Below are 22,237 nucleotides of genomic sequence, written 5' to 3'. Positions count from 1 at the left end.
AAGTGAGACTGGGAATAAAGAACAGAGCGGCGATGTGAACTGCATTTCCTGCTGTTGGCACGGTAACCCTGGGAGCATTCCACCCGCCACTCAATCCAGGGAAAGGGTTATCGCCATGGAGATGGCATTTGGCAGGCATGGCCTAAAGTGAGTGTGTGTATAATCACAGAGACGGGGAGGGGGAGGCGTCTGCTTCATGTGATATCAGGTTGAAGTTGAAACTTTATTTGTCACAGTGGGCAGTAGGTCTCACTGCAAGTATTAAAAATAACGTTACATAAAAATATAAGGCTGACATGCATAACAACATGCACTTGCCAATGCGGTAATCATTACAGTAATCGTCTTATTAAAAATTATTTAAAGCCAGAGTAGTTTATACGCACATACACAAACCTTTGGCCTCTCTCTGCTGCCTCGTGTCACTCCGCTAGGCCTGACCCAGCAAACCCACCAGCTCAAACGGTAGCAGGAGGAGTCCCCGTGAAACCTCGTAGGGCCCGCTGAGCCTCACCAAGACCCCGGTCCCTCTCAACGGGACTCATCTTCTCAAAAACGCACCCTTGGACCGCCCCTGGCTTTAATGACCTTTGTTTGTACAGAGTGGCTGTGATTGTCTAGCTACGTGCTCGCTAACCATGATTGCTTGTAGGATTAAGGCCAAATAAATAATATTGCCTACTGCAGCTTTAAAAACCTTTATACTTAGTGAAAAAACAAATGAAAATATGTGGCAATAATTTAATATTTTTTACATTTAGCTTATTATTTCAATGAAGTTATAAATCACATAGCAAATATAAATAAACCTCATGAATTTGTATCATAGAAAGTTTGTATGGAAAAACAATAAATGACAGTAATAGGTTTAGTGTGATTAAGCAGCACAATTAAATGCCTGATTGTAACTCTACTAGTAAAGTCATCAGCAAATTCTATTAAATTGTGCTTTTAGGCATTTACCCAACCTAACCCGCGTGTGTGTGTATTGACACGTGTGCTTCCATGCATATGTGTGCAAAGTCTGCCCGGTGCCTGAAGCAGAAATAAACATGAAATCGGTTGCTATATTTACACGGATAATTTTACACACAGCGGACAGCCACTTCTACTGAGCAGGTGTGTGTGAGTGCGTGTGTGTGTTCAGGAAGTTTTCATGTTCACACTATTCAACTTCTCTGAAAGACTGGAAGAAGCAGTTCCTGATAACCGAGTCCGTCGAGGCATACGTGCACGCCCGCACACACTCACACGGACGATGCGCCTGACAACTTAGAGACCTGTCCCAGTGCTGGTGCGCTAATTAAACCCTTTAGGAAGGCGTGTGTGCACGTCTTTAACACGCGTGCACGTCTCGCGTGTTTAACAGTTGGATGAGGGCGACAGTTGTTGTTGGACAACTGATCCTCCGCTTCGGTCCCTCCGCTCTTCCCGTCATGCACTTATTCGATCAGTTCCGTGAAGGCTGCTAACTCACCTGTTCCTGTAGCAGTGGGGTTTGGATTAGGTTTGTGTGTGGGCGGAGGAGAGCACTTGCAGACGTGACACTCAACACACACACACCTGTTGCTCAGCCACCTGCTTTTCAGCCCTCTCATCCACACTCGAGATCAGAAAGATATTTAAAGATAAAACAATCAAAATCATCCATGGATTTTTTTAAATAATATGTCAAAAATGAATGATTTTAATTGTGTTTCCTCATCAGAAAATAATTAAAAAATACAGACTAGCAGTATCAGATAACACTGATTTAGATTCAGTTCAGTGCATTAAAAGACCTGTTAATCCGTTCAGTAGTAATAGCAGGTTTAAAGGACCAGTGTTTAGGTTTTCAGCATTTTCAGACCCAAACGGCGCCCTCTAGAGCCAGTTTTTATTCTTTCTGGGCCACTGTAGAAACATGGCGGTGCAACATAGTGCAACACTGTGATTCTTCTTTGCAGGTGATTACACATCAATGAAAACACAATTATTAATATTATATTCCATTTCTGCCAGTTGATCTCCTTTAATCCTGCACACTGGACCATTCATCATGACCTACACCTTAACGCTCCATCTGGCTGTACAGTATGACACTAAGTAAAGGGGCTGCACATTTGACTTCATTATGTGGCCTGATTTTAATCACGAATTGTCATTAAAACTGTAATAATTGATTCATTTTTTTTGTTTTTTGGCCCGTGAGGCCAGTGGAGCAAGCTGTAAACACAACACTGCTAACCATATAAGGACGGTACAGCAAACATGCAGAGCAGCTCCTGAGGGAACTATCTGCCTCTTTCGCTGCTAAATGCTCCACTATGTTCACCAGCTAGTTGCTAACTGTGTCTGGGCGCTGGGTAGTTAGTGGACAGTGAACAGCTGCTCGCTTCTGCTGGAGACGGTGGCGAAGTTGCCAGCCAAAAAATCAAAACAATGAGCTGAAAGACGCTAAAAAAGTGAGGTAGACTGCAGAATGAGGCGATTATTCTCTGTGGGATCGCCTATACGAGCGACCCCCTTTCAAGCCATTTCATCCACAAAAGTATGGACACTGCAGCTTCAACACAGTAGCCCATTTAATGCCGTTCTTTCTTATGCGACTGAAGTTGAATACCTAACCAAACTGACCTGAATTCAGGGCGGTTACAGTCTTATTATTGCAGCTTTTTATATAGCCCATAAACAAATAAAGCATTGGAGTCATTCTGCATTAAAGTGGCTTCAGAACTGACCCACACACCACCGCTGGCTTTATGGATCCCTCCCACCAGGAACAGTTTGTCCCACAAGTTGCACTTGTGTCACCTGAGCCAGCTTCCTCCACGCTGTAGCGGAGCATCTCAGAATCTTTAAAGGAGCTCGCTCCCACGCCGTCCTCACGGTCTTCACGTCTCGGTAAAGTAGCCATTTTATTCATTTGGCTGTTGCGCCGGCTTTAGTGACGGTATTTTAAAAGCTGGAGGGGAAGTTTAACACGAGAACGAGAGGCTGGTTTTAGGACCGAGCGCAGGCTTTTTCAGAGGGCCGGGTTACACCGACTGTCAGTCAGACAGGAAAAGAGCACACAGCTGCCCAATGGCATCTGCTCTGGCTCTCTTCGCGCACACACCGACATACACACACCTATCTCTTTATACAGAGATTTATGATATCACGAGTGCGTCGCTGCACTTTATGAGGCGGTGCAGAGGAAGTGGCGGGAACTAACTTTCAGTGGTCAGGCTGAGAGAAAAAGGGCAGGGAGGGGTGAGCAGTCAACATGGCCGCTGAGATGATCGTGCTCATTTGTTGATGGGCGCCAGATAGTGGTTGTATAATGTTTCCGCCTGCAGCATTGAGGTGAGAAGTGGCCAGAAAGAAGACAATGTGTTTTAGCGTCAGTGTGTGTGTGTGTGTGTGTGTGTGTGTGTGTGTGTGTGTGTGTGTGTGTGTGTGTGTGTGTGTGTGTGGGATCGGTATGCGACCTTGGCTCTGGTTCAGAGTCCAGTTGTTCCAAAGAATTCAGCGGGGCGTTCAGGGAGCTGAGAGGAGTTACCCTAAAACCCAAGGTGACTCACTTATTTTTCTGGAAAGTCGTTCACGCACACGGACACATTCAGAACATTTCTACACGTCTGGTGTGTGAGAGACTCATCTGTTAGTCACACACACCGTTGCAGAGACATCTGACAGTTCATCGTGTGATGAAACACATTCATGAAACAGCAAGAAGAGGGCCTTCAATGGATGACACATCATAGAAATACAGTTCTTCTTCATCTTCTTAAGCTGCAGTGATGTTTTTCTACTAGTTTCATGAGTTGCCAAACTCATGGAGGCCCGTTTAGCACTAGAGGGCACTAGACTCTCCATCTGAGCTGCTCTGACACACAACCGCAGTGGAATCTGTCTACTGCGCCAACAGATTCTGAGAAAACGACGGTTTCCTTTTCTCCGACAGTCAGCGGCAGCGTTGATATACACGGAACACGGTGTGTAAACAGTTATATGGCAGACATTTGGTGTTGTGTCTTCATCTTGGAGGGATTTTAGCCGGGCGAGTTTGAATTAGGTCACGCCGGTCTGTCCTGAGGGATCCCCTCTGTCGGGTTCAGATTGGTGTTGCTTGGCACTGAAGGGGGGCGCTGGCCTGATCTGGCATTGCTGGTGAAAGGGCAGACTCGGGGCCTCCACATGGAGGATTTTGTGTTAGTGTTTTCAAACACTTATATATTTATCCTCTCTATTAATTAGCTATAATTAGAGTGAAACTCCAACATTTTTATTTTGCACCTACACATCAGAAGCATCAAGAAAGAAACCTGAATTCTGCCGATGGCGTTCAGAGTAGAGCTACAGTGATTAGACAGAAAATCAATTGTCACCAATTTAGATGATCAAATATCCACCTTTTCAAGCGTGAGTATTTGCTGCTTTTGTTCGTTTACATCCTTGTAAGCCGAAAAGCTTTCAATGCTCCAGAGTTGATTCTATTAATCGAGTGATCAATCAGACAAATAATCAGCCACTGCTTTGAAAATCAATCAGTCCATCAATCAACACTTCCTTCTTTATATTTCTCAAATGAGCATTTGCTGCTCTTCTGTCTTCTGTCTGGTGGAGCAAAGCAAGCAATTTGAAGACATCACCTCAGGCTGCAGAATGTGCGAGTTTCCCCCCGTTTTCTGACATTTTAAAGACCAAAGACTTAAACAATTAACAGAGAAATTAATAGTTAAATTAATCAGTGTTGAAAACAGTTGTTTGTTGTAGGTTGTGATGAGCCTTTTTAATTATTTTTCCACATTTTATAGATTGCTAAATAAATAATAAGAGTAATAATTGTTCTCCAATCAGGAGTGACTCTTCACACACTCGTGGATTTTGCAGCTTTTAATGTTGGAGCCGAAGGAAACACTGCTTTAAGTCCCCGAGCGCGTCCAGTGGAATAACTGTATGTCAACAGCTACAACAACAGGTGCTTCGCCTGCTGATTCATCACTCCATCCCAAAATGCCTCTGTGAAACGATTTCCGCTTACCTGTCCTTTCCGCTCGCGCTGAGGCACCGGTCTGAATCCGTCTGCGGTAGAATTATTTCAGTCAGACTCACTTTGAGTTCCCGCTGGCTAACTTTAGTCAAAGACCGGGACTGATGAGCACTCAGATCCTGCAAAACACTACACACAGATATGCAACATGGCTGAACCCCCTCCCCACCCTCCACCCACCACCCTAATGCTCAGGACAGCCGGTTTGCTGTGTGTGTGTGTGTGTGTGTGTGTGTGTGTGTGTGTGTGTGTGTGTGTGTGTGTGTGTGTGTGTGTGTTGCCAGACCCCGGCATGGCTCATGTTTCTCAGTGCAGTTTGTCAGAGCCCAGCTTGGAGCAGCAGGCACCAGTGAGACTACACCAAATACATACATCCAGAGCCGACGGGGGGACACCAGAGGTTTTCTAGCCCAGAGAGAAGCTGCTGTTAGGGGCCATGGTTCTGCCTCCCGGCCTGCAGAGTGGCACGGGAGTCTCGAGGAACGCCTCTTTGCACAGATACTCTGCTGGATTACTGCTCCGGGAGCTGGTACATATGAACGGGGCCTGGAGGACAGAAATTTTGAGAGTGTGAGGGATCGCCAAAGGGCGTTTTGCCTGAAGTCACACACATGCTGTCCTGAGGTGTTTGGCTTTTTTTTTTTCTTTTTTGGTTGCTGGATATCTGAGCTGTTAAGTGGACTTCCTCACCGTCGCCCACTCACTTTCCTTACTCGCTTGCCGGTCCGTCGCCGTGTCAGTAGCCGCACCGGTGGCCGTGTCTGGTGGGGGGTTGCGCGTCTCGGCCCCCACCATGATGATCAAGGAGACGTCGTTACGCCGGGACCCTGACCTGAGGGGGGAGCTGGCGTTTCTGGCCAGGGGGTGTGACTTTGTCCTCCCCTCACGCTTCAAGAAGAGACTCAAGTCCTTCCAGCAGCAACAGGTCAGTCGGTGCAGCGAGCAGGACGGGCGGAGTTTGGACGTGCAGGCAAACTCATAATAAAAAAATACCTCCAAATCCTGATAAGCTCTAGATTTCTAGTGTATCTTTCTCAGTGTCTCTCCTTTACACACACATGTTCGCTGCACCACATGAGCGCACATACAGTAGATTCATCCTGTGGCTTTCATACACACAGAGTGACATGCCAGCAACGACAAACTATTCTGAGGCGGATACCAGCGGGTTATTAATAGGACGGGAGGTGCAGGAATAGAGTGAAAGCATGAACTCTGTGAAGGAGAGCGGGAGGGGGGAGGACCCCCTACAGCTGTCCTCCTTAGTGCACACAGTATGGAGGCCCTCGAGGAGACACCCACCAAACACTAGGGAGCTCCTGCTCCAACATGCTGAGCGCTTCTGATGCTAGTCGTGTTCACTAAATGCTGGTCGGAGTGCCTGAATTTGAGTTACAGCAAGAGGGTCCTGCATCAGATTTGACATCTCCTTGTCTCTGCTCTAAATTGCTGTGAATCAGAGAGTATGTTTATTCTTTATTCTTTAACAGGATGCCCGTTAGCTGCCATAAAGTTAGCAAGCTAGCAAAGACAATAATTTAAAATCAGTCAGCATCAATAAGAGCAGAAAATGCAATAAAACCCGAAGATAAAGCTCAGAAATGTGACATGATGTTGATGATAAAATAATTCTGTCCTGCGCTCCTCCTGAGGACAGACCACAGTGTATGGGTGCAGTTTTTTGTCTCTTCCACATGAAGTGAGTCTTGTGTTGGGTCTAAAATAGACATGGCTGCTTGAAACTCACTGAAGCATTTACCTAATTGATTGGTACATAAAGCAATCTTAAATGTTGTGAAACATTAAAAAGGTCTTTTTCAGAACTTCAATGTGGAGCCAGTTCTTCCCAATCTGAGGCAAATTCTATTATTTTCTCATGCATGTCCTACTGCAGGCTGCCCTCAAGCCTTTTTAGCGTTGCTTTTATTTAAAATAAAATTTATTTAATCTCTATTGATGTGCATACGTGCACAAGGGCTAGACCAAACCATACAGTCGCTGCAGGTGTGTTGTTTATGTCCCCTCATTAGTTTGTTGATGTTCCAGAGATTAAGATGAATAAGTTAAGTTAAACCCTCCATAGTCTTGACTGCTGCAGTCTTGTGCCACCTGGAGCTTTTCTTGCCAACCATTTAAATCCGTCTGAAGTGCTGACTGTAAAACAAGCCTCTGGTTGTTTGTACGTATGTTTATGACTCACTGGGAGTTTCCACCACGTCCCGTTACGTGGGCCCTTCATCCTCATAAAGTGAAGTTGTGTCTTGTCTGCAGTCCTGGGGAAAGTACTCCTAATACTCATCTAATTACTGTACTTCCCATAAAACGAATAAAGCGTTGAAAAGAGGAATGTATACGTACTTTCAGGCAGCAGTACGGCTGCATGTGTGCTGTATGTGGAACAATGACTCACATCAGGCAGACAAACAATCACACATTCAAAGAATTGCAGATAAAAGGTGCAAAATTATCACCCCAAACCCTGCTTCCCCACACATGGTCTCCCTTCTCTCTTTCCAGGTCCAGTCCAAACCAGAGAAGAAACCAGGCACACCTCCACCAGCCCCCGCCCTGGCCACAGCCTCACCCGCCCCAACGCCGCGCTCACCCAGCCCCCCTCCGGCTCCAGTGATAGTCACCCCTCCTCCCCCTGCAATCAACATTCCCAGGTTCTACTACCCCCGTGGGCTCCCCGCCATGGGCCCGGTCGCCAACCACGACGCGGCCATCGCCGCCATCGAGGCGGCCTTCACCGAGTTTGAGGAGGAGAAGGCTGATATATATGAAATGGGCAAGATTGCGAAGGTCAGCAGCTGCAGCAGCGGAAAATACACTGTTCAAGTTGTTTTAATTTTAAGCCGAGGTATAAAAAAAGCTTAAAAGATGAAACGATCAGCATCGACATGTCAGCACAGTCACATGTTTCCATGTTTCATCTCGCTGATTTATTCCATAAACTGTTTCTGGAAGCGTTTTTTTTCTCTGACCTGCTGTTTGCATGCAGCCCCTCCCTTCTCAGCAGTGCGATCACTGATTCAGAGAAACAAGCACCGCGGTGGCATGCAGTCCACGATTGTTTTCCAGGAAAGGTGATGGTGAGGGTTTCTTGTGTTTCTCCTCAGGCATGCGGGTGTCCGCTCTACTGGAAGGCCCCCATGTTCTACTCTGCAGGTGGTGAGAGGACGGGCTTCGTCTCTGTTCACTCCTTCATCGCAACCTGGAGGAAGTAAGACAGACCTCTTTGTTCATCTTAGTCTTAGAAATATGGCGTGATAAGTATGATCAGGTTGCGATATTAAACCACTCTCCCCTCCTCTCCTCTCCTGCAGGTTGTTGCACAGTTGCCACGACGATTCATCAAGGTTTATTTACCTGCTGGCCAAACCCGGATGTAACTACCTGGAGCAGGAGGACTTCATTCCTTTGCTGCAGGTGAATGGCTTATCAACCGGGATCAATCAGATGAGCAAACATTAATCAATCTCTGTGCTGTCGTCTGCAGTGGTGGAATGTAACTAAGTACATTTACTCAAGTACTGCAGTTAAGTACAGATTTGAGCTACTTCTACCACTTTGCAGGATTTCTGCTCACAAATCACCTGCAGAGCTGATAAAATGTGGTGTTTTGTTATAAATTACTAGGCAGAGTTGAAAGAATTAATTGATTAATCAATTAGCTGATTGACAGAAAGTTCTGATCTGATCGGTTCTGATAATCATTTCAGTAATTTTAATACAAAACTGTTCTGTGGTTTGTTTTCTGTGTTAGAAGTTTCTGCTTTTCTCTTTAGTTATTTTACTTATTTTAATCTATCTTTTTGAATTTTGCATTGTGAAGGCGTCACTTTGTGTCAATCAATCAATTATTGGAGAAAATAGCCAGCAGATCAGTCCACAATGAAAATAATCATTAGATGCTTGCTACAACAAAAAAATCCTGCTTTACATGAATGTATTGAGTACTTTTAAAACTTTAAGTACATTTTCCTGCTTCTACTCACAGAACTGCAGTAACATTGTGAACGTGGGCCTTGTGACAGAGTATTTTTCAGTGTACTTCTTCCACCGCTGCTCCTCTGTGTTTACCACAAGCTTCCCTAAATGTTTTTTTTTCTGTCTCTTCCTGTTTGTGTTTGTCTGTTCAGGACATCGTGGATACACACCCCGGGCTCACATTTCTGAAGGATGCACCTGAATTCCATTCCCGCTACATAACAACGGTAAGCGGCATGAAAAACGATTTCCTGTTCGTGTTTTACTGTAAAGGTGTGTTTTAGCGTAATGATAAGATCGAGAATGATTTAGTCTGAAGCTTTTGCCAGTCTGTTGAGTAGCTGTAACAGAGCTGCATACATACAGCATTATATAAGAGAAAAGCACTAAATCAGCAACCTAAGCTAAACATCAGACATCATTACACATTATTAACATTTTATTAACAGTCATACTTGATGTATTGAAAGTCACAGGTACAGATTACACTAATTAAACCAAATGTTACAAAAAGTGCAGTAGTCAAGCATAGTTTTGGTGTACTTTTACTTTACTTAATCATTTCCATTTTGTGGCACTCCCGTCCTTGATACTTCATATTGCACCGTTTACTCCCCTCCTGATATTTGACAGCTGTCGTTACTTTACAAATAACAGATTTTAAAGATTATAAAGATTATAAAATATAATATAACATGTGTTATTGTAGATGACATTGTCCAACATGTTTAAAACATTTTGAGTAAGATCCCCCTCAACTTGCAAACTACCAGTAAAATTATGTGTTAATGCATCATGTGATAATAACCCACTGATGAAATGTAATGATATAACACCCTGAAAGTGCTCATTAATTAAGTGCTTTTCCTCCAGATCAGTGTTAGATATCAGCGACCTCTCAGACCTCCTACATTGTCAGCAAAACGGCTCGTGTGCACAGCTAGTGACTTTAGCAGCAGACTGTGTGTGTGTGTGCGTGTGTGTGTGTGTGTGTGTGTGTGTGTGTGTGTGTGTGTGTGGATCGGGACAGCTGCAACACGTGCTTCAGAAGTCGAGGCTTTGCTGCGTACAGAGATGCAGAGAAGTCCGTCCTCCGGTGCGTCAGCGTGCGGCGACGTCACGGAAACACTGATGCCCCCCGCGGCCCGCCGCAGCAGAGGCCCCCGACCCTCCACATGCCCATATTAAGACACTTCCTTCAGTTTAGGCCAGCTGACCCGCTACTGTATGAGACATTAGTAGCCCTGGGAGGTCCGTGTACCAGGAAATAAGTGCTAATCCGCTCTTTACTAAGCCGAAGTGTTGTGTTTCAGGGACAGGGAGCCCGGACCTCATTGTTTCCATTGCATGCTAAAGACCTGTCTCGCTCACATTGTCAATGAGGGCTAAAATATCAGGCCTACTGTAGGTGCATTGCTGCTAGGTCTCCCTCATGGCAAAATGAGTAGTAGTATGTTTAACAAGTCCGGCTTGTATAGGTCCCATGTGAGTTTCAGGCTATTTTCATGGACTGAAAGCAGAGTCCGTCCACCCTGACGCCTCTTTTAGACTCACACCAGCCAAAGCGAACGGATATAAAAAACGTTTCATCCCCGCTGCCGTCTCTCCGTCACTCTGGCAAGGTGACATGAGCACCCTTTCAGAACCTGCATTCAATTATCAGATTTGATATTTTTACTCGTAATCAAACTTCTTGTTGTTTTAACTTGTGTGCTCTGTTTCCTTTTTCTTTCTGCTGATTTCTGTTTTGCATTTCTGCTGTTTTCATATGCTTTCATCTCGTGTTTCGCTGCTGCACAACCAGTTGCCTTTTAGGGGCAAATACAGTGATTGATTGAGAGAAAACAGTCGAGGGAAGCATAATTCTGTACAGCGTTATTATAGAGCTCTTACATGCGATCTCTAATGATCTAAAGAGGTTTTAGTTCAGCCTGTAATGATCACTTACTTGCTCTTACTGTTGTGTGATTGTGTCGATACTTTTCTGGCTCTGTTTCATCAAAGAATTTCACTGTTCAGTTTAAAAGACTCTTCTTCTTCTCTCCCTTTTGTGAAATGCTTTCACTCATGCTGATCCCCTTTGAATACTCTTATTCCAGGTGATCCAGCGGATATTCTATGTGGTGAACCGTTCGTGGACTGGTCGCATCACCATGATGGAGCTGCGCAGGAGCAACTTCCTGCAGACCCTGGCCCTGCTGGAGGAGGAGGACGACATCAACCAGATCACTGACTACTTCTCCTACGAACACTTCTACGTCATCTATTGCAAGTTCTGGGAGCTGGACACCGACCACGACCTCTACATTGACCCCAAAGACCTGGCGAGATACAACGACCACGGTGAGAGCAACATCCATTCCAGAAACATGGGGGCTATTCTGCAAGTATATCAAGACAGAAGTCAAACCTTAAAGCAAAGCAAATATTGTTTCCAAATCAAAAACATCACATTTACGGTCGTTAACATGACGTATCTCAGGACAGAGGGGTGTTGTCTGCTGTACAGATTGTAAAGCCTTGAGGCAAATTTATGATTTGTTCTATTGTTCTGTATAATAAAAGGGTTTTTTTTGGTCTCATTCAAAGTGGATTGGATGCCAGTAAAGAATCAAAAGCAGACTGTGTTTGGATTTTTTGTTCCATTTGTTGGGCCCCCGCTAGCTGGTGTAAAGCACAGCAGCTGTTTATCCCACTTTCATGCTGTGTGATGTGAAATGCATTACATTTGTGACTGTATTTTAATGACCACTTAGCCAAAATTGAATTTACTACTTACGCAAGTGCTTCTACTGTATGCACAATTGTGTACGACAGAATCCATTTGTCTTGATGAAAATGTGCTTATTTTTCCCGTTCTGTCCTCTGACAGCGTCCTCAAACAGGATCATTGAAAGACTGTTTTCGGGGGCCGTCACTCGGTAAGTGGAAACACACACGTAAACAAACGCAGAGGTGCTGATTTCTTCACCACAATGGCAGCACTGAATGCGAACGGCTGTGACTCTTCTTGTTTCCAGGGGTAACGCTGTGCAGAGAGAAGGCAGGATGAGCTACGCTGAGTTCGTCTGGTTCCTCATATCTGAAGAAGACAAGAAAAACCCCACCAGGTAACGTGCAGTCGCTCGGTTCTGTGCGACTGAGCATTTCTTCATGATGCATCCCAGCCAGATGCTACACACTTTATTTGTGTCTGTATGCAGTGTGTCACCCTGCGTGCTTTTCTCCCTCCAGTATTGAGTACTGGTTCCGCTGCATGGACACGGATGGCGATGGTGTCCTGTCCATGTTCGAACTGGAGTATTTCTATGAGGAGCAGTGTGAGAGGATGGAGAGGATGGGCATCGAGCCTCTGCCCTTCCAGGATTTGCTTTGCCAGATGCTCGACCTGGTCAAACCCGAGAGCCAAGGTTAGCGCCAGCACTAGTTCACCTTTATTTTGTTATTTCTCTTGGTTGAAAAGCCATGCCCAGCCATCATCCTTTCTGCCTTCCTTTCTGAATTGGACACCTGCGTGAGTTTATGTCTGTGTGGCTTTCTTCAGGTAAGATAACCCTTGGTGATTTGAAGCGCTGCCGGATGGCCCACATATTCTTTGACACCTTCTTCAACCTGGAGAAATACCTGGACCACGAACAGAGAGACCCATTTGCTGTGCAAAAGGTGTGAATTTGTATCACTTTTATGTAATATACAGCTGCAGTTGCATATTGAAGGATCTGTCAAAGGTTTCTCTGCTCAAATGTATTTACTCTACACAAAAATCCTCCATTACCACTAGAGAAATACACTACTGCTTTTTGATGCATCCTCCATAGATCCAGGTGCAATGTATTTATACAGATTTAACGCCTTATTTTATTTTGTAATAATGTATGAAATTCTCTTACTTTACACCTGTAAAATCCTAATATTTGGCTCATGTTGTTCCAGGACATCGATAGCGAAGGTCCGGAGCCGTCTGATTGGGATAAATACGCCTCTGAGGAATATGAGATTCTTGTGGCGGAGGAGACTGCAAACGAACAGCTGCATGAGGGGTACGACACACTTGCATACATGCTGCATCAGTCTTTTTAATCAGAGTTCTCTGCAGCTTACCGTGCATTTAAAGCAGACACAAACATAATTAGAGTCGTTATCAAGGTGATAAAATGTGTGTGGAGCAAAACTTAACCAGTCCTGTGATGTGTGTTGTGTTCCCAGGTCATTTGATGATGACTATGAGTCTGAGGAGCTTCAAGTCCCTGGAGAGATTGGCAATAAAATGGAAAAGCTGGTCATATCAGACCTGTCGGCGTAAAACTACTGCCCTGGAATTCCAGGGCCCTTTCGCTCTGGAAAAAAAACAAAGTGATAGAAGCTCCCTTTGGCTGGACGCATCAAAACATACATGGATGTAAAGACAAGAGAGAGAAAACGATTCTGGCGTCTGAGATTCAAAGACTCTGGAGTCTCTTCAGAACGGACTCAGCGGTTTTTGTGTGTGTGTGACCTGAAACCAGTACTGTGTCTGGTGCAATAACGCATCTGTGTTCATACAGAAAACAACATCACTGCCTCCAGCTCCATCTGAGAGAGCAAAGCCAACAAAAGGGGGGACACATGTACGATACGAAGGAATCGAGAAAAAAAACTGTAAAATGATAATAATTGTGGGTTCTGTACTGACAATCCTGCCAGAAGACAATCACCTGACTTTTACTCGTCACTGTGCTCAAGGTTGACAGTCAGGTAGACCATCAGTTACACGAAGTGACTCCTGGTTGGAGAAACAGGGAGGCAGAAGCAGATAATTCTAGACAGTCACTGCCAGAGTCAGCAAACAGTCAGCTGCTCAGTTAGGATACAAACAGAAAGACACTGCCACCAGAACCCCACTGCCTGTGCAGCTCGTCACTGTGTGCAACCTCATCATGTCACAGTTTGTGTGGTCGTAACAGCACCTCTCTGTGGCCAGTCTGCTCTACTGCACGCCATCACCATCATGGGCTGGGTGCATAATGGCTGGCCATTACTCCAAGAGGGAGTTCAGTTCACTGCACAGCCTGAGCTGCTCTATTATTAGTGCGGCGCTACCTGCGCTCCGCCTCTGGACTCCCTTTGCAATCACTTGTAAACCCTGGAAAGAGTCTCTGACCGGGTGGACTGAAGCGTTTGTTCATTCTCGGTCAGGTCGCAGTGACACGTCTGCACGTAAAATGATGCAACGTATCCGACTCTCTGGTAGAGTTGTCCACACATTTCCACCTGTCACATTTGTAGTGACGCAATAGATTCGCATAAGAACTGTGAGTTGTTCCTGTCAGTCTCATGCAAATGATCCAGCGCATCCCGCCGTGTGTTTTCTCACACCCTCATCGATCATGTACAGTCCCTGCTGATTGATCTGTCTTTGTCATTTATGCCAAAAAGTCAGTTGTTCCTGTGTCAAAATCTTACTGTCATATACAAACTGTTTATGAAACATGCTGATGACCATTCTCCCTGGAACACACATACCAAACACACCACTAACGATGCCTCTTAAAGGGTCGCTTCACCCTCACCCAACCGTAAAATCTCACACCTCCAGCGGTATCCAGCCTGCAGGTAGCTTCGGTTTTATTTGTTTTATGAAATCCGTCTCTCAGATTTTTCCCTCAACCACATTAGAATGGAAATGAAGTGTAGTATTTATGTGAACTGCCCAGAGCGTTCTGTGAATGATCCAGAGGAACGTGGACGCTGGTTCTGGAAAGCCGAACTGTTGAAGCGGAATCCGGCCAGGCTTTAAGCACCAGCATGCTTCCTTTCACCAGTACTGCATTGAAATGGAGGCAGAAAACATACAGCCTGGCCAAATAAGATCCAAACTCTTTGCACATGTAGATACGCCAAGTGAGATTTCGTCTTTAAATTTGGGTGAACTGACCCTTCAGCTTCATTATTTACTGTGCTGCACTCACAGGTGCAGGTGTGTACACTGCCCTTACTGTAATAGCCAGGAGTGTGTGTTTGCTTAGAAATCGCTGATCGAGGGGTGTGTTTTAGGAGCCTGTGATGTGTAGCTCTCAGTTTCGGGCTGTTTATGTGCCGTACTGGTTGCCATGGGGACATGTTCCCTTCGGTGTGCGCGTGTATGTGTGTGTGTGTGCGCTTGTATAACTCTTTAATTAGGAATGGGACACCTCCTGTCCTCACTGGCTTCAAATTCACTGGCATATACCTCCTTTACATACACTTACTGTACACACACACACATTACACTATAGATGCTATTGAAAGGGAGACAGAGCCGGTTGGATGCTTTAAGGCCTTAAAGACCTTGAATTTCCCTTTTCTGCTCTACAGCCATTGTAAATGTGCCTGACTGTGTATTAAACTATATTATTATGATAATAACAGTAACAATAAGCCATTATAGATATAACGGCTCTGATTTCTGATGTATTTTGATGCTTTGTATTTGCTGTGCCACTGTGTGGCTCGGGATAGGGGGGTAAATTATGTTAGCCGTGTGCTTGTTTGTGTGTTTAGATGCACGGTGGACTTCATCAGCAGAGGAGGACGGACTGATCTGACAGTCGCAAAAATATGAGCTAAATCTCATACGGAGACCTCTGAGACTGATGTGTCACTGCTGTGGTCACACACACACACACACTCACACACACTCTCAAGGAGACCTGCTCATCCGGACAGTATTTAAGAAGAACTGTTGAAGGCAACGGGGCGTCTCCGGTTCATAACTCTGTGAGTCCTGGTGCTCACACACGCAGCATCGGGCGAGGAGAGAAGCCATGCAAGACTTTTACTTTGAAATGACACCTCTACTGTGAGAGGTGAAGAGGAGACTTTTACTTTGAAATGACACCTCTACTGTGAGAGGTGAAGAGGAGACTTTTACTTTGAAATGACATCTCTACTGTGAGCGGCTGAGAGGAGACTTTTACTTTGGCGTACTTCCTCTGTGTAGAGGAGACTTGAGTAGGCTGAGATGTGTTCAAATCCTTATGGTTATTGTATTGGCATGGTTTTGTTTCCGTCCATCTCTTTCTTTCTTTCTTTCTTTCTTTCTTTCTTTCTTTCTTTCTTTCTTTCTTTTTCTCTTTCTCTCTTTCTTTCTCTCTTTCTTTCTCTCTTTCTTTCTCTCTTTCTTTCTTTCCTTTTCTTTGCCCTGTCTCTGTTATTTGTTGCTTTTGTCTGAAGATAAAATTTAAATAAAGATGTTTCAACAATATTAATTCCCCGTGATGATTCTGTGTGGTTACACACATACACCCTCCTCGTATCCCCTCAGACACACAAACATCCCTTTCACACGCCCACGTTCGTCATCACTCCCTCCTTGTGTACACACACTGTGTGCTGTAAGTGTGTTAGTCTGGACTGGAGCTCAGCACAGTGTTCTTTACAGTCTTTTGAGCTGCTGAGTGCTTGTGTGGAGTTCTGACCTGTTTACCTGAGGGCACAGGTTTTGACACTTCGCATTTTGTGAACGTCCTGATCATGTGTGCTCAGATTTTTAATCAGCCTTCAGCATAACCTCAAACTCATAAAAGGACATTTTATCTGCTGTTCTTTAAACAACTCCATCAAGGTAACGGAGGTTCATGGAGTTTGTTTTCTCCTCAAGTGCAGGAAATGACCTGATTCCAGTTCAGTTCATTAAGGCTTCTCAGACCCACATGGCTTGGACCGGCTGGCACACTTGACGTAAGAAGCTCTGTACTGAATCATTGTGACTGACTGCTGCCGTCACTGTTGTCATGACAAACATGACGAAGCAGGAAGTGTCTGGCGAGTGTGGCACATTGATGACTGTTTGGCAGGAAACGTTCAGTAGATTCCCAGGTGAACCGGAGTCACTGCATTTTTACTAGTCTCACAGGTGTCATAGTCCAGGTCATGTTGTACAATTAAAAAGTCTGAATTCACTTCAGTACCCCAGAGTGGGACGTTTGCTGATCTGGTTGCAACCAGGTACAACTGGTTACCTGTCTCTCATCTCTCCTGGCCTTCATCCTCACCATCCAGCCTGCAGTGACATCTACACTTGGCAGCAGAGTTGCTTTTGCTCCAACTTGCTACTTGCTACCAGTAAGCTTCCTGCTCAGAGGTGTTTGTCCAAACCCAGCAGAAAGTGGTACCAACTATCACCACTGACCTCTTCCCATCATCCTCATCCTTTTTCTCTTTGGATTTTTCATCCTCACAGCACGGGTGGAGCAGGGCAGACAAATGCCGGAGTCTATGGATGCAAATATGTGTCCGACATAATCAATTACTACTCGTAGATACTAGATACTTCTGTGTTTGACTGATTTTAGAGCCGTTTGCTTGAATTGACTTTATTACAGACCTTCATCAGATAAGTCGCAGGTCATTTTTACCATCTTAGTTTAGCGTTTAAGCATGCTAACATTTGCTAATTTGCACATGCCACTAGTTTTGAAGGTAGTCATTATGATTTAATGGTGTTAGCATGCTAACATTTGCTAATTCACACACGCTATTAGTTTTGCAGGTAGTCATTATTATTTAGTGGCGATCCATCCATGTCAACCTGCTGGTGGCACTGCTAGAAGAGTCGCCTTATTTGTGACAACCATAAATGTTTGTACCGAACTTCAAGGCAAACCATAGTTAAGATATTTACTGACATTGCAGGGATGGCTTAAAAATATCCCTTTACATATGAAATAGTTTTACTGCTAAGGTCATGATCGTCTGAGTTTTTGACATTTGGACTGTTGAATTTCAGGTTGCGATGAAGCCATCACACGTTCTGGTTCCCACGCTTCTATCTCCCAGTGCAGAGTCTCACATCTTTTCTCAGGGATGTAATCCATGGCAAACCAAGCATGACTGTAGGCAGGAGTTTCTGCTGGGGGTTTATTGCTCTGAATGCGAGGATTGTCCAGGGAATGGTGTAATCGTTGGCATGCCACCGTGTTGTGATTTGTACATGAGCAATTTGCCTCCCATCGAAGGTCAGAGTTGACCGCTCATTGTTTGAAATGGCACTCTGCTTGTTTTCCACAAATGTCAGGGACAAAGTAATTACCCGACCAGATCGCAGTCCCACCTCCTTGAGTCATGGACATTCCACTGCCCTGATTGCCAACACCCACCACCCTATGGTGGTGTGACCCGTCGCTGTGATGTCATGACTGGAAGGTGTTCTCTAAGTAGGAACACATGACGTGATTGGCAGAGCTGGAATAAACACAGATCTCCCCTGAACATGCTGCTTTGGATAAAGCTGCCTGGAAAACCCCCCGAAAAGAGCGAGGAAGCAACTGGAACCAATTCACCTTATTGAAGAGAGACAAAGAGATGGGCCTGGACACTGAAGGATTCGGAATCAGACGTCCTGCTTGTTCCAGACATACCAGATATACACCAAATAGGACACATCATTTAAAGCCAGCACATGTACATGTTATAGCCATGCTAGCTGATGCGATGGCGGTCTGTCTGGTGGTCTGTCCTGTGCAAATATTGGACTGTTTTGTCCAAACATTCATGGTGCCCAGACATTTGTGTCACCCTCAGTGTGAACTGTGCTAGCTTCCATTATCCCAGCTTCACATTCCCACCTGCCTCGGTGGTGCTTTGTTATTAATGTTAATTGGTAAATATTAGCATGGCAAGCTAAGACGTTAAAAATGCTAAACATAAGCCTGTTAGCATTGTCACCGTGGGTATGTTAGCATTATGATGTTAGCATTCGGCTTAAAGCATCGCTTTGCATATGCAGCCTCGCAGAGCTGCTAGCATGGCTGCTCAAGCTGTTGCATTCTCCATGTGACCCATTCGTCTCAGTGTTCGTGGGTCTTCTGTGTGGTCAGCCACGGTGACTGTTACCGAGGCTACCACCAGATGGCACCAAATGCAGAAAATTTCAAATCAATCACATGTGGCTTTGATTAAGAATAACACTTGTATATTCCATCTTAAAATATCCAGGTGTGATCTTTTCATTTATATCAAGGATTAATTTGCAACTCTCTATAATTCACTGATGCAACATACTGGATAAACACGTGTCTTCCCACTTTATTAAAGCTTTAAAAAAAATTTACAGCACATTTTTTTACAGCACATTTTTTCTGTCAGAGCAGCCACATGCTGCCAAGGGTTAAAAAGGCAAAACGCAAAGAAAAGAAACCCCCCTCAGAGAAAATGCATTTTCATTTTTCATCAACATTGCAGTGTTCCATGTTAGCGCATAAGCACACAAAGGAAAACGTATTTGTTCCTCATTTGTCATATAAATAGGAATATCATGTGATGTAACGTAACATTGTGCAAAGCAGAGTATAATGTAATGATGTGTTTTTACTCCAACAGGAGGCGATGGGACTGATCACATCCCAAATCACAGCTTCTTTTCCTTTGTTTTTCCAGGCACATGTACACACACACACACACACACACACACACACACACACACACACACATATAAGCCCCTATCTACATCATTGAGGTACACAGTTTGGGGCATGCACATTCAAACTCACACGCCACAGAAATAGGTGAGGCGAGTGTTTGATAGTCCACCCAGCTGCCTTGCAGAACTCTAAGAAAGAAGCATACAAGGAGGTTGGAAGGGTAGAGAGAGGCTGACAGAGAGACAAAGACACAGAGAGAGAGAGAGAGAGAGAGAAAATAGAGGCATGTCTGCTCTTGTTGGTGTGCAGAGGGCTTTGGGTTGACTCCTTTGAACTCATGATGAGCCAAATTCCATCCTCACATCTATGGGAGCAAGTATCTCACATGCACGCACACACACGCACACACACACACAAAGGCATGCACGCACCATCATGTTCCATCCCAGTCTTCCCCGCTGCCAGACGCCCGTTATCATCTGTAGCTCGGTGTCTCAGGCTAGCATTTCAACAAACATATGCGCACACTCGCTCATGTAGACACAACATACACATATAAATACATGCATGAAGCGGCACAAGGGCATAATTAACATCTAGAAAACCACATCGAAGAGCCGGCGGCGATCCAACAGCCTCTTTTCCCGCTTTCTCTGCTTCGCTTTCTCTGTGCTATAAGAATATACCGTACATGCTATCATATGGCTGGACACATTCCACTCACTTCAAAGACCTCTGGTGAACTGAGTGTGCATGATTACAGGGAGGGCTTGCTTTAAAGGGCCACAGAGAGAGAAAAAAATGGTCGGGAGAGACAGGCAGAAAGAAGGGGGGAGAGAGAGAAAGCAGCTGGGTTGTTGGTTAACATCTGGTGGTTGTGGAGGCCTGGCCCCGACACACAGGGGAAATAGCTGCGTCGCTGTTCCAAGATCTGGCTCCTCCAGTCTTTCCTCATCCACTCTCCTCCACAGATCTAATCTGATGTGACTGGCTGTCTGCAAAGATCCAGACACTCACTCAAAGTTGCCCCAATTCGGCTTTGTTCACGGACGTGTTTGAATCAACAGGTTTTCTTTTTCGATTCGGGCGTTGATGCTCCACGACTCCCATATGTGCAACGTTTCATTGCAGAAATCACGGGAACATCTTCCTGATATTTAGTTCCAGCCCCTGTTGCACAACAATTCACTTCTCACTAAGTTAAAAAAAAGTTTCTGAGCCCTTCCCTAACTCATCTGCTTCCCTACATCTTCTCCTCTGTGATTGGTACACATTTAATGGAGAAGATCAATTATGTAGACTTGCCTCATTAGTGCATAGCAGACAAAAAAAAATGTTTTATTATTATTATTATTTCAGCTTTTAAACCAACAGGGACAAGAAGTCCTAAAAGAATAAAAGAGCAAACTCTACGTACTGATGAAGATCATGTGATATGACTGAAAGCTGCACGACACCGACTACATGGACCAACTAAAAGCATTGTGCTGTGCCCACTCAGCGAAGGACGGTGGCCAGAATCTTGGTATAAAATACAACATAAATAATTTAAAGTATTTCTGAATAATTTAAGTCAAAGACTCCCTTTTCTCAGGTGGTACAGCATCATGTACACACAAATATCTGTCCCTTACTCTCTACTACCAGCATTCCAGCCCTTAAATGGACAAAAACATTGTCTTTCTTTCCAGTAGAGTTTGAATGACCTCGTTATCAGATTTTTTATTTTATAAGACTTTTTTATTTCACAGTTTGTATCTCCCATGATAGGTTAGGGCACAGATTAAAAAGTGTGTTTGTTTTAGGGATTTTTAACATTAGACTGGTCTCCTCTTTAAACAATAGCAGCTAAAAATGAAACAGCTCAGAGACAGTGGAAACAGTGCAAGAGTGGGAACACTGAAACCAACATCTTATTATTAGTGAAAGACAGAGAAAATAGCTAACTGTCCATTCAAGCACATCCTGATCAGCCCGACAATACACACTGACAGGCTGTAAAGATTTGTCTGCTGATATAGGATTTGTCCTGCAGGAACCTCCCCTTTAATATCACCAGCTGAATCTTGCAGATCAATGAGCAGCACTGCTTTATGCCCCCCCCCCCCCCCCTCCATCGATGAAGTACCTTGATTTTGATTCATTATTTAAGATGATAGATTTTTTGTTACTGCTCATGTTTCTTTGGTAAAATTTACTGAAACATTTTGAAAGAATTGACGAATGGATGGGCCCGATGCTGATGAACGGATGGACGCTTTGTGTTAAAAACGCTCAGTGCTCTCACACACTGCAGGCAGAACAGCAGAAGCATCAGCTGAATATAACAAAGTGAATCAAAAGAGAATATCTGAGATGTTTGAAGAGCTGTGAACTCTTTAAGCATCTTTATCACGGCGTAAAAGTGTTTATCCATGCTGTCCTCTATGGAATACAAAGCACTCAGAAGCATCCACCTGTGCAGTGCGAGTCAGCTAAATCATGAACGAAGAGATCACAAAAGAGTAATCCAGGAAATATTAATGAGCCAACGTTGCAAGGAAAATCTGGAAGCATCCCAAGTTTGTTTATTGTTCCCTATCTGTGCAGCTCCACAGTCTGTCTGCGCTCGCTGGAGAAAACCTGAGTTGTGTTTATGGTGTGAGGGCATGATTTTTCTGCCTGCCACATCAGTTGCCCCTTGAGGATGATTAGCGTTTATCGAATTGAACTGAATTGAATTTAATACCTTACAGGCACACTGTCCTGATCCAGGGCCATTTTTTTTCCCCTGCTGGCTTAGAATTACACCAGTGGTTGTTTTCTTAGTGCAGTTGCTGGAATGTGTGTGTGTGTGTGTGTGTGTGTGTGT

The 22,237-nt window shown here is 44.6% G+C and overlaps 1 protein-coding gene across 2 annotated transcripts in view; it reads left to right on the top strand.

The window, feature by feature from the left end:
• LOC121618223 (serine/threonine-protein phosphatase 2A regulatory subunit B'' subunit alpha-like) overlaps positions 1–16,159 on the top strand; it is a 29,274-nt gene extending 13,115 nt beyond the window's left edge. The window contains exons 2-12 of one of the 2 annotated variants that reach the window (XM_041953585.1): positions 7,535–7,819; positions 8,137–8,240; positions 8,344–8,446; positions 9,160–9,234; positions 11,107–11,350; positions 11,880–11,928; positions 12,028–12,117; positions 12,242–12,417; positions 12,552–12,670; positions 12,941–13,047; positions 13,214–16,159. In XM_041953585.1, the coding sequence (XP_041809519.1) occupies positions 7,535–7,819; positions 8,137–8,240; positions 8,344–8,446; positions 9,160–9,234; positions 11,107–11,350; positions 11,880–11,928; positions 12,028–12,117; positions 12,242–12,417; positions 12,552–12,670; positions 12,941–13,047; positions 13,214–13,310 (1,449 nt within the window). In that variant the 3' untranslated portion in view covers positions 13,311–16,159. The remainder of the gene's footprint in view (positions 1–7,534; positions 7,820–8,136; positions 8,241–8,343; positions 8,447–9,159; positions 9,235–11,106; positions 11,351–11,879; positions 11,929–12,027; positions 12,118–12,241; positions 12,418–12,551; positions 12,671–12,940; positions 13,048–13,213) is intronic. The other variant, XM_041953586.1, reaches the window with a different exon arrangement.
• The last annotated feature ends 6,078 nt before the right edge of the window (positions 16,160–22,237 follow it).

Source organism: Chelmon rostratus, chromosome 15 (assembly GCF_017976325.1).
Source record: "Chelmon rostratus isolate fCheRos1 chromosome 15, fCheRos1.pri, whole genome shotgun sequence".
NCBI lineage: Eukaryota > Metazoa > Chordata > Actinopteri > Chaetodontiformes > Chaetodontidae > Chelmon > Chelmon rostratus.
The sequence above is the reverse complement of the archived record's forward strand: the minus strand, read 5'-3'. Positions and strand labels throughout refer to the sequence as shown.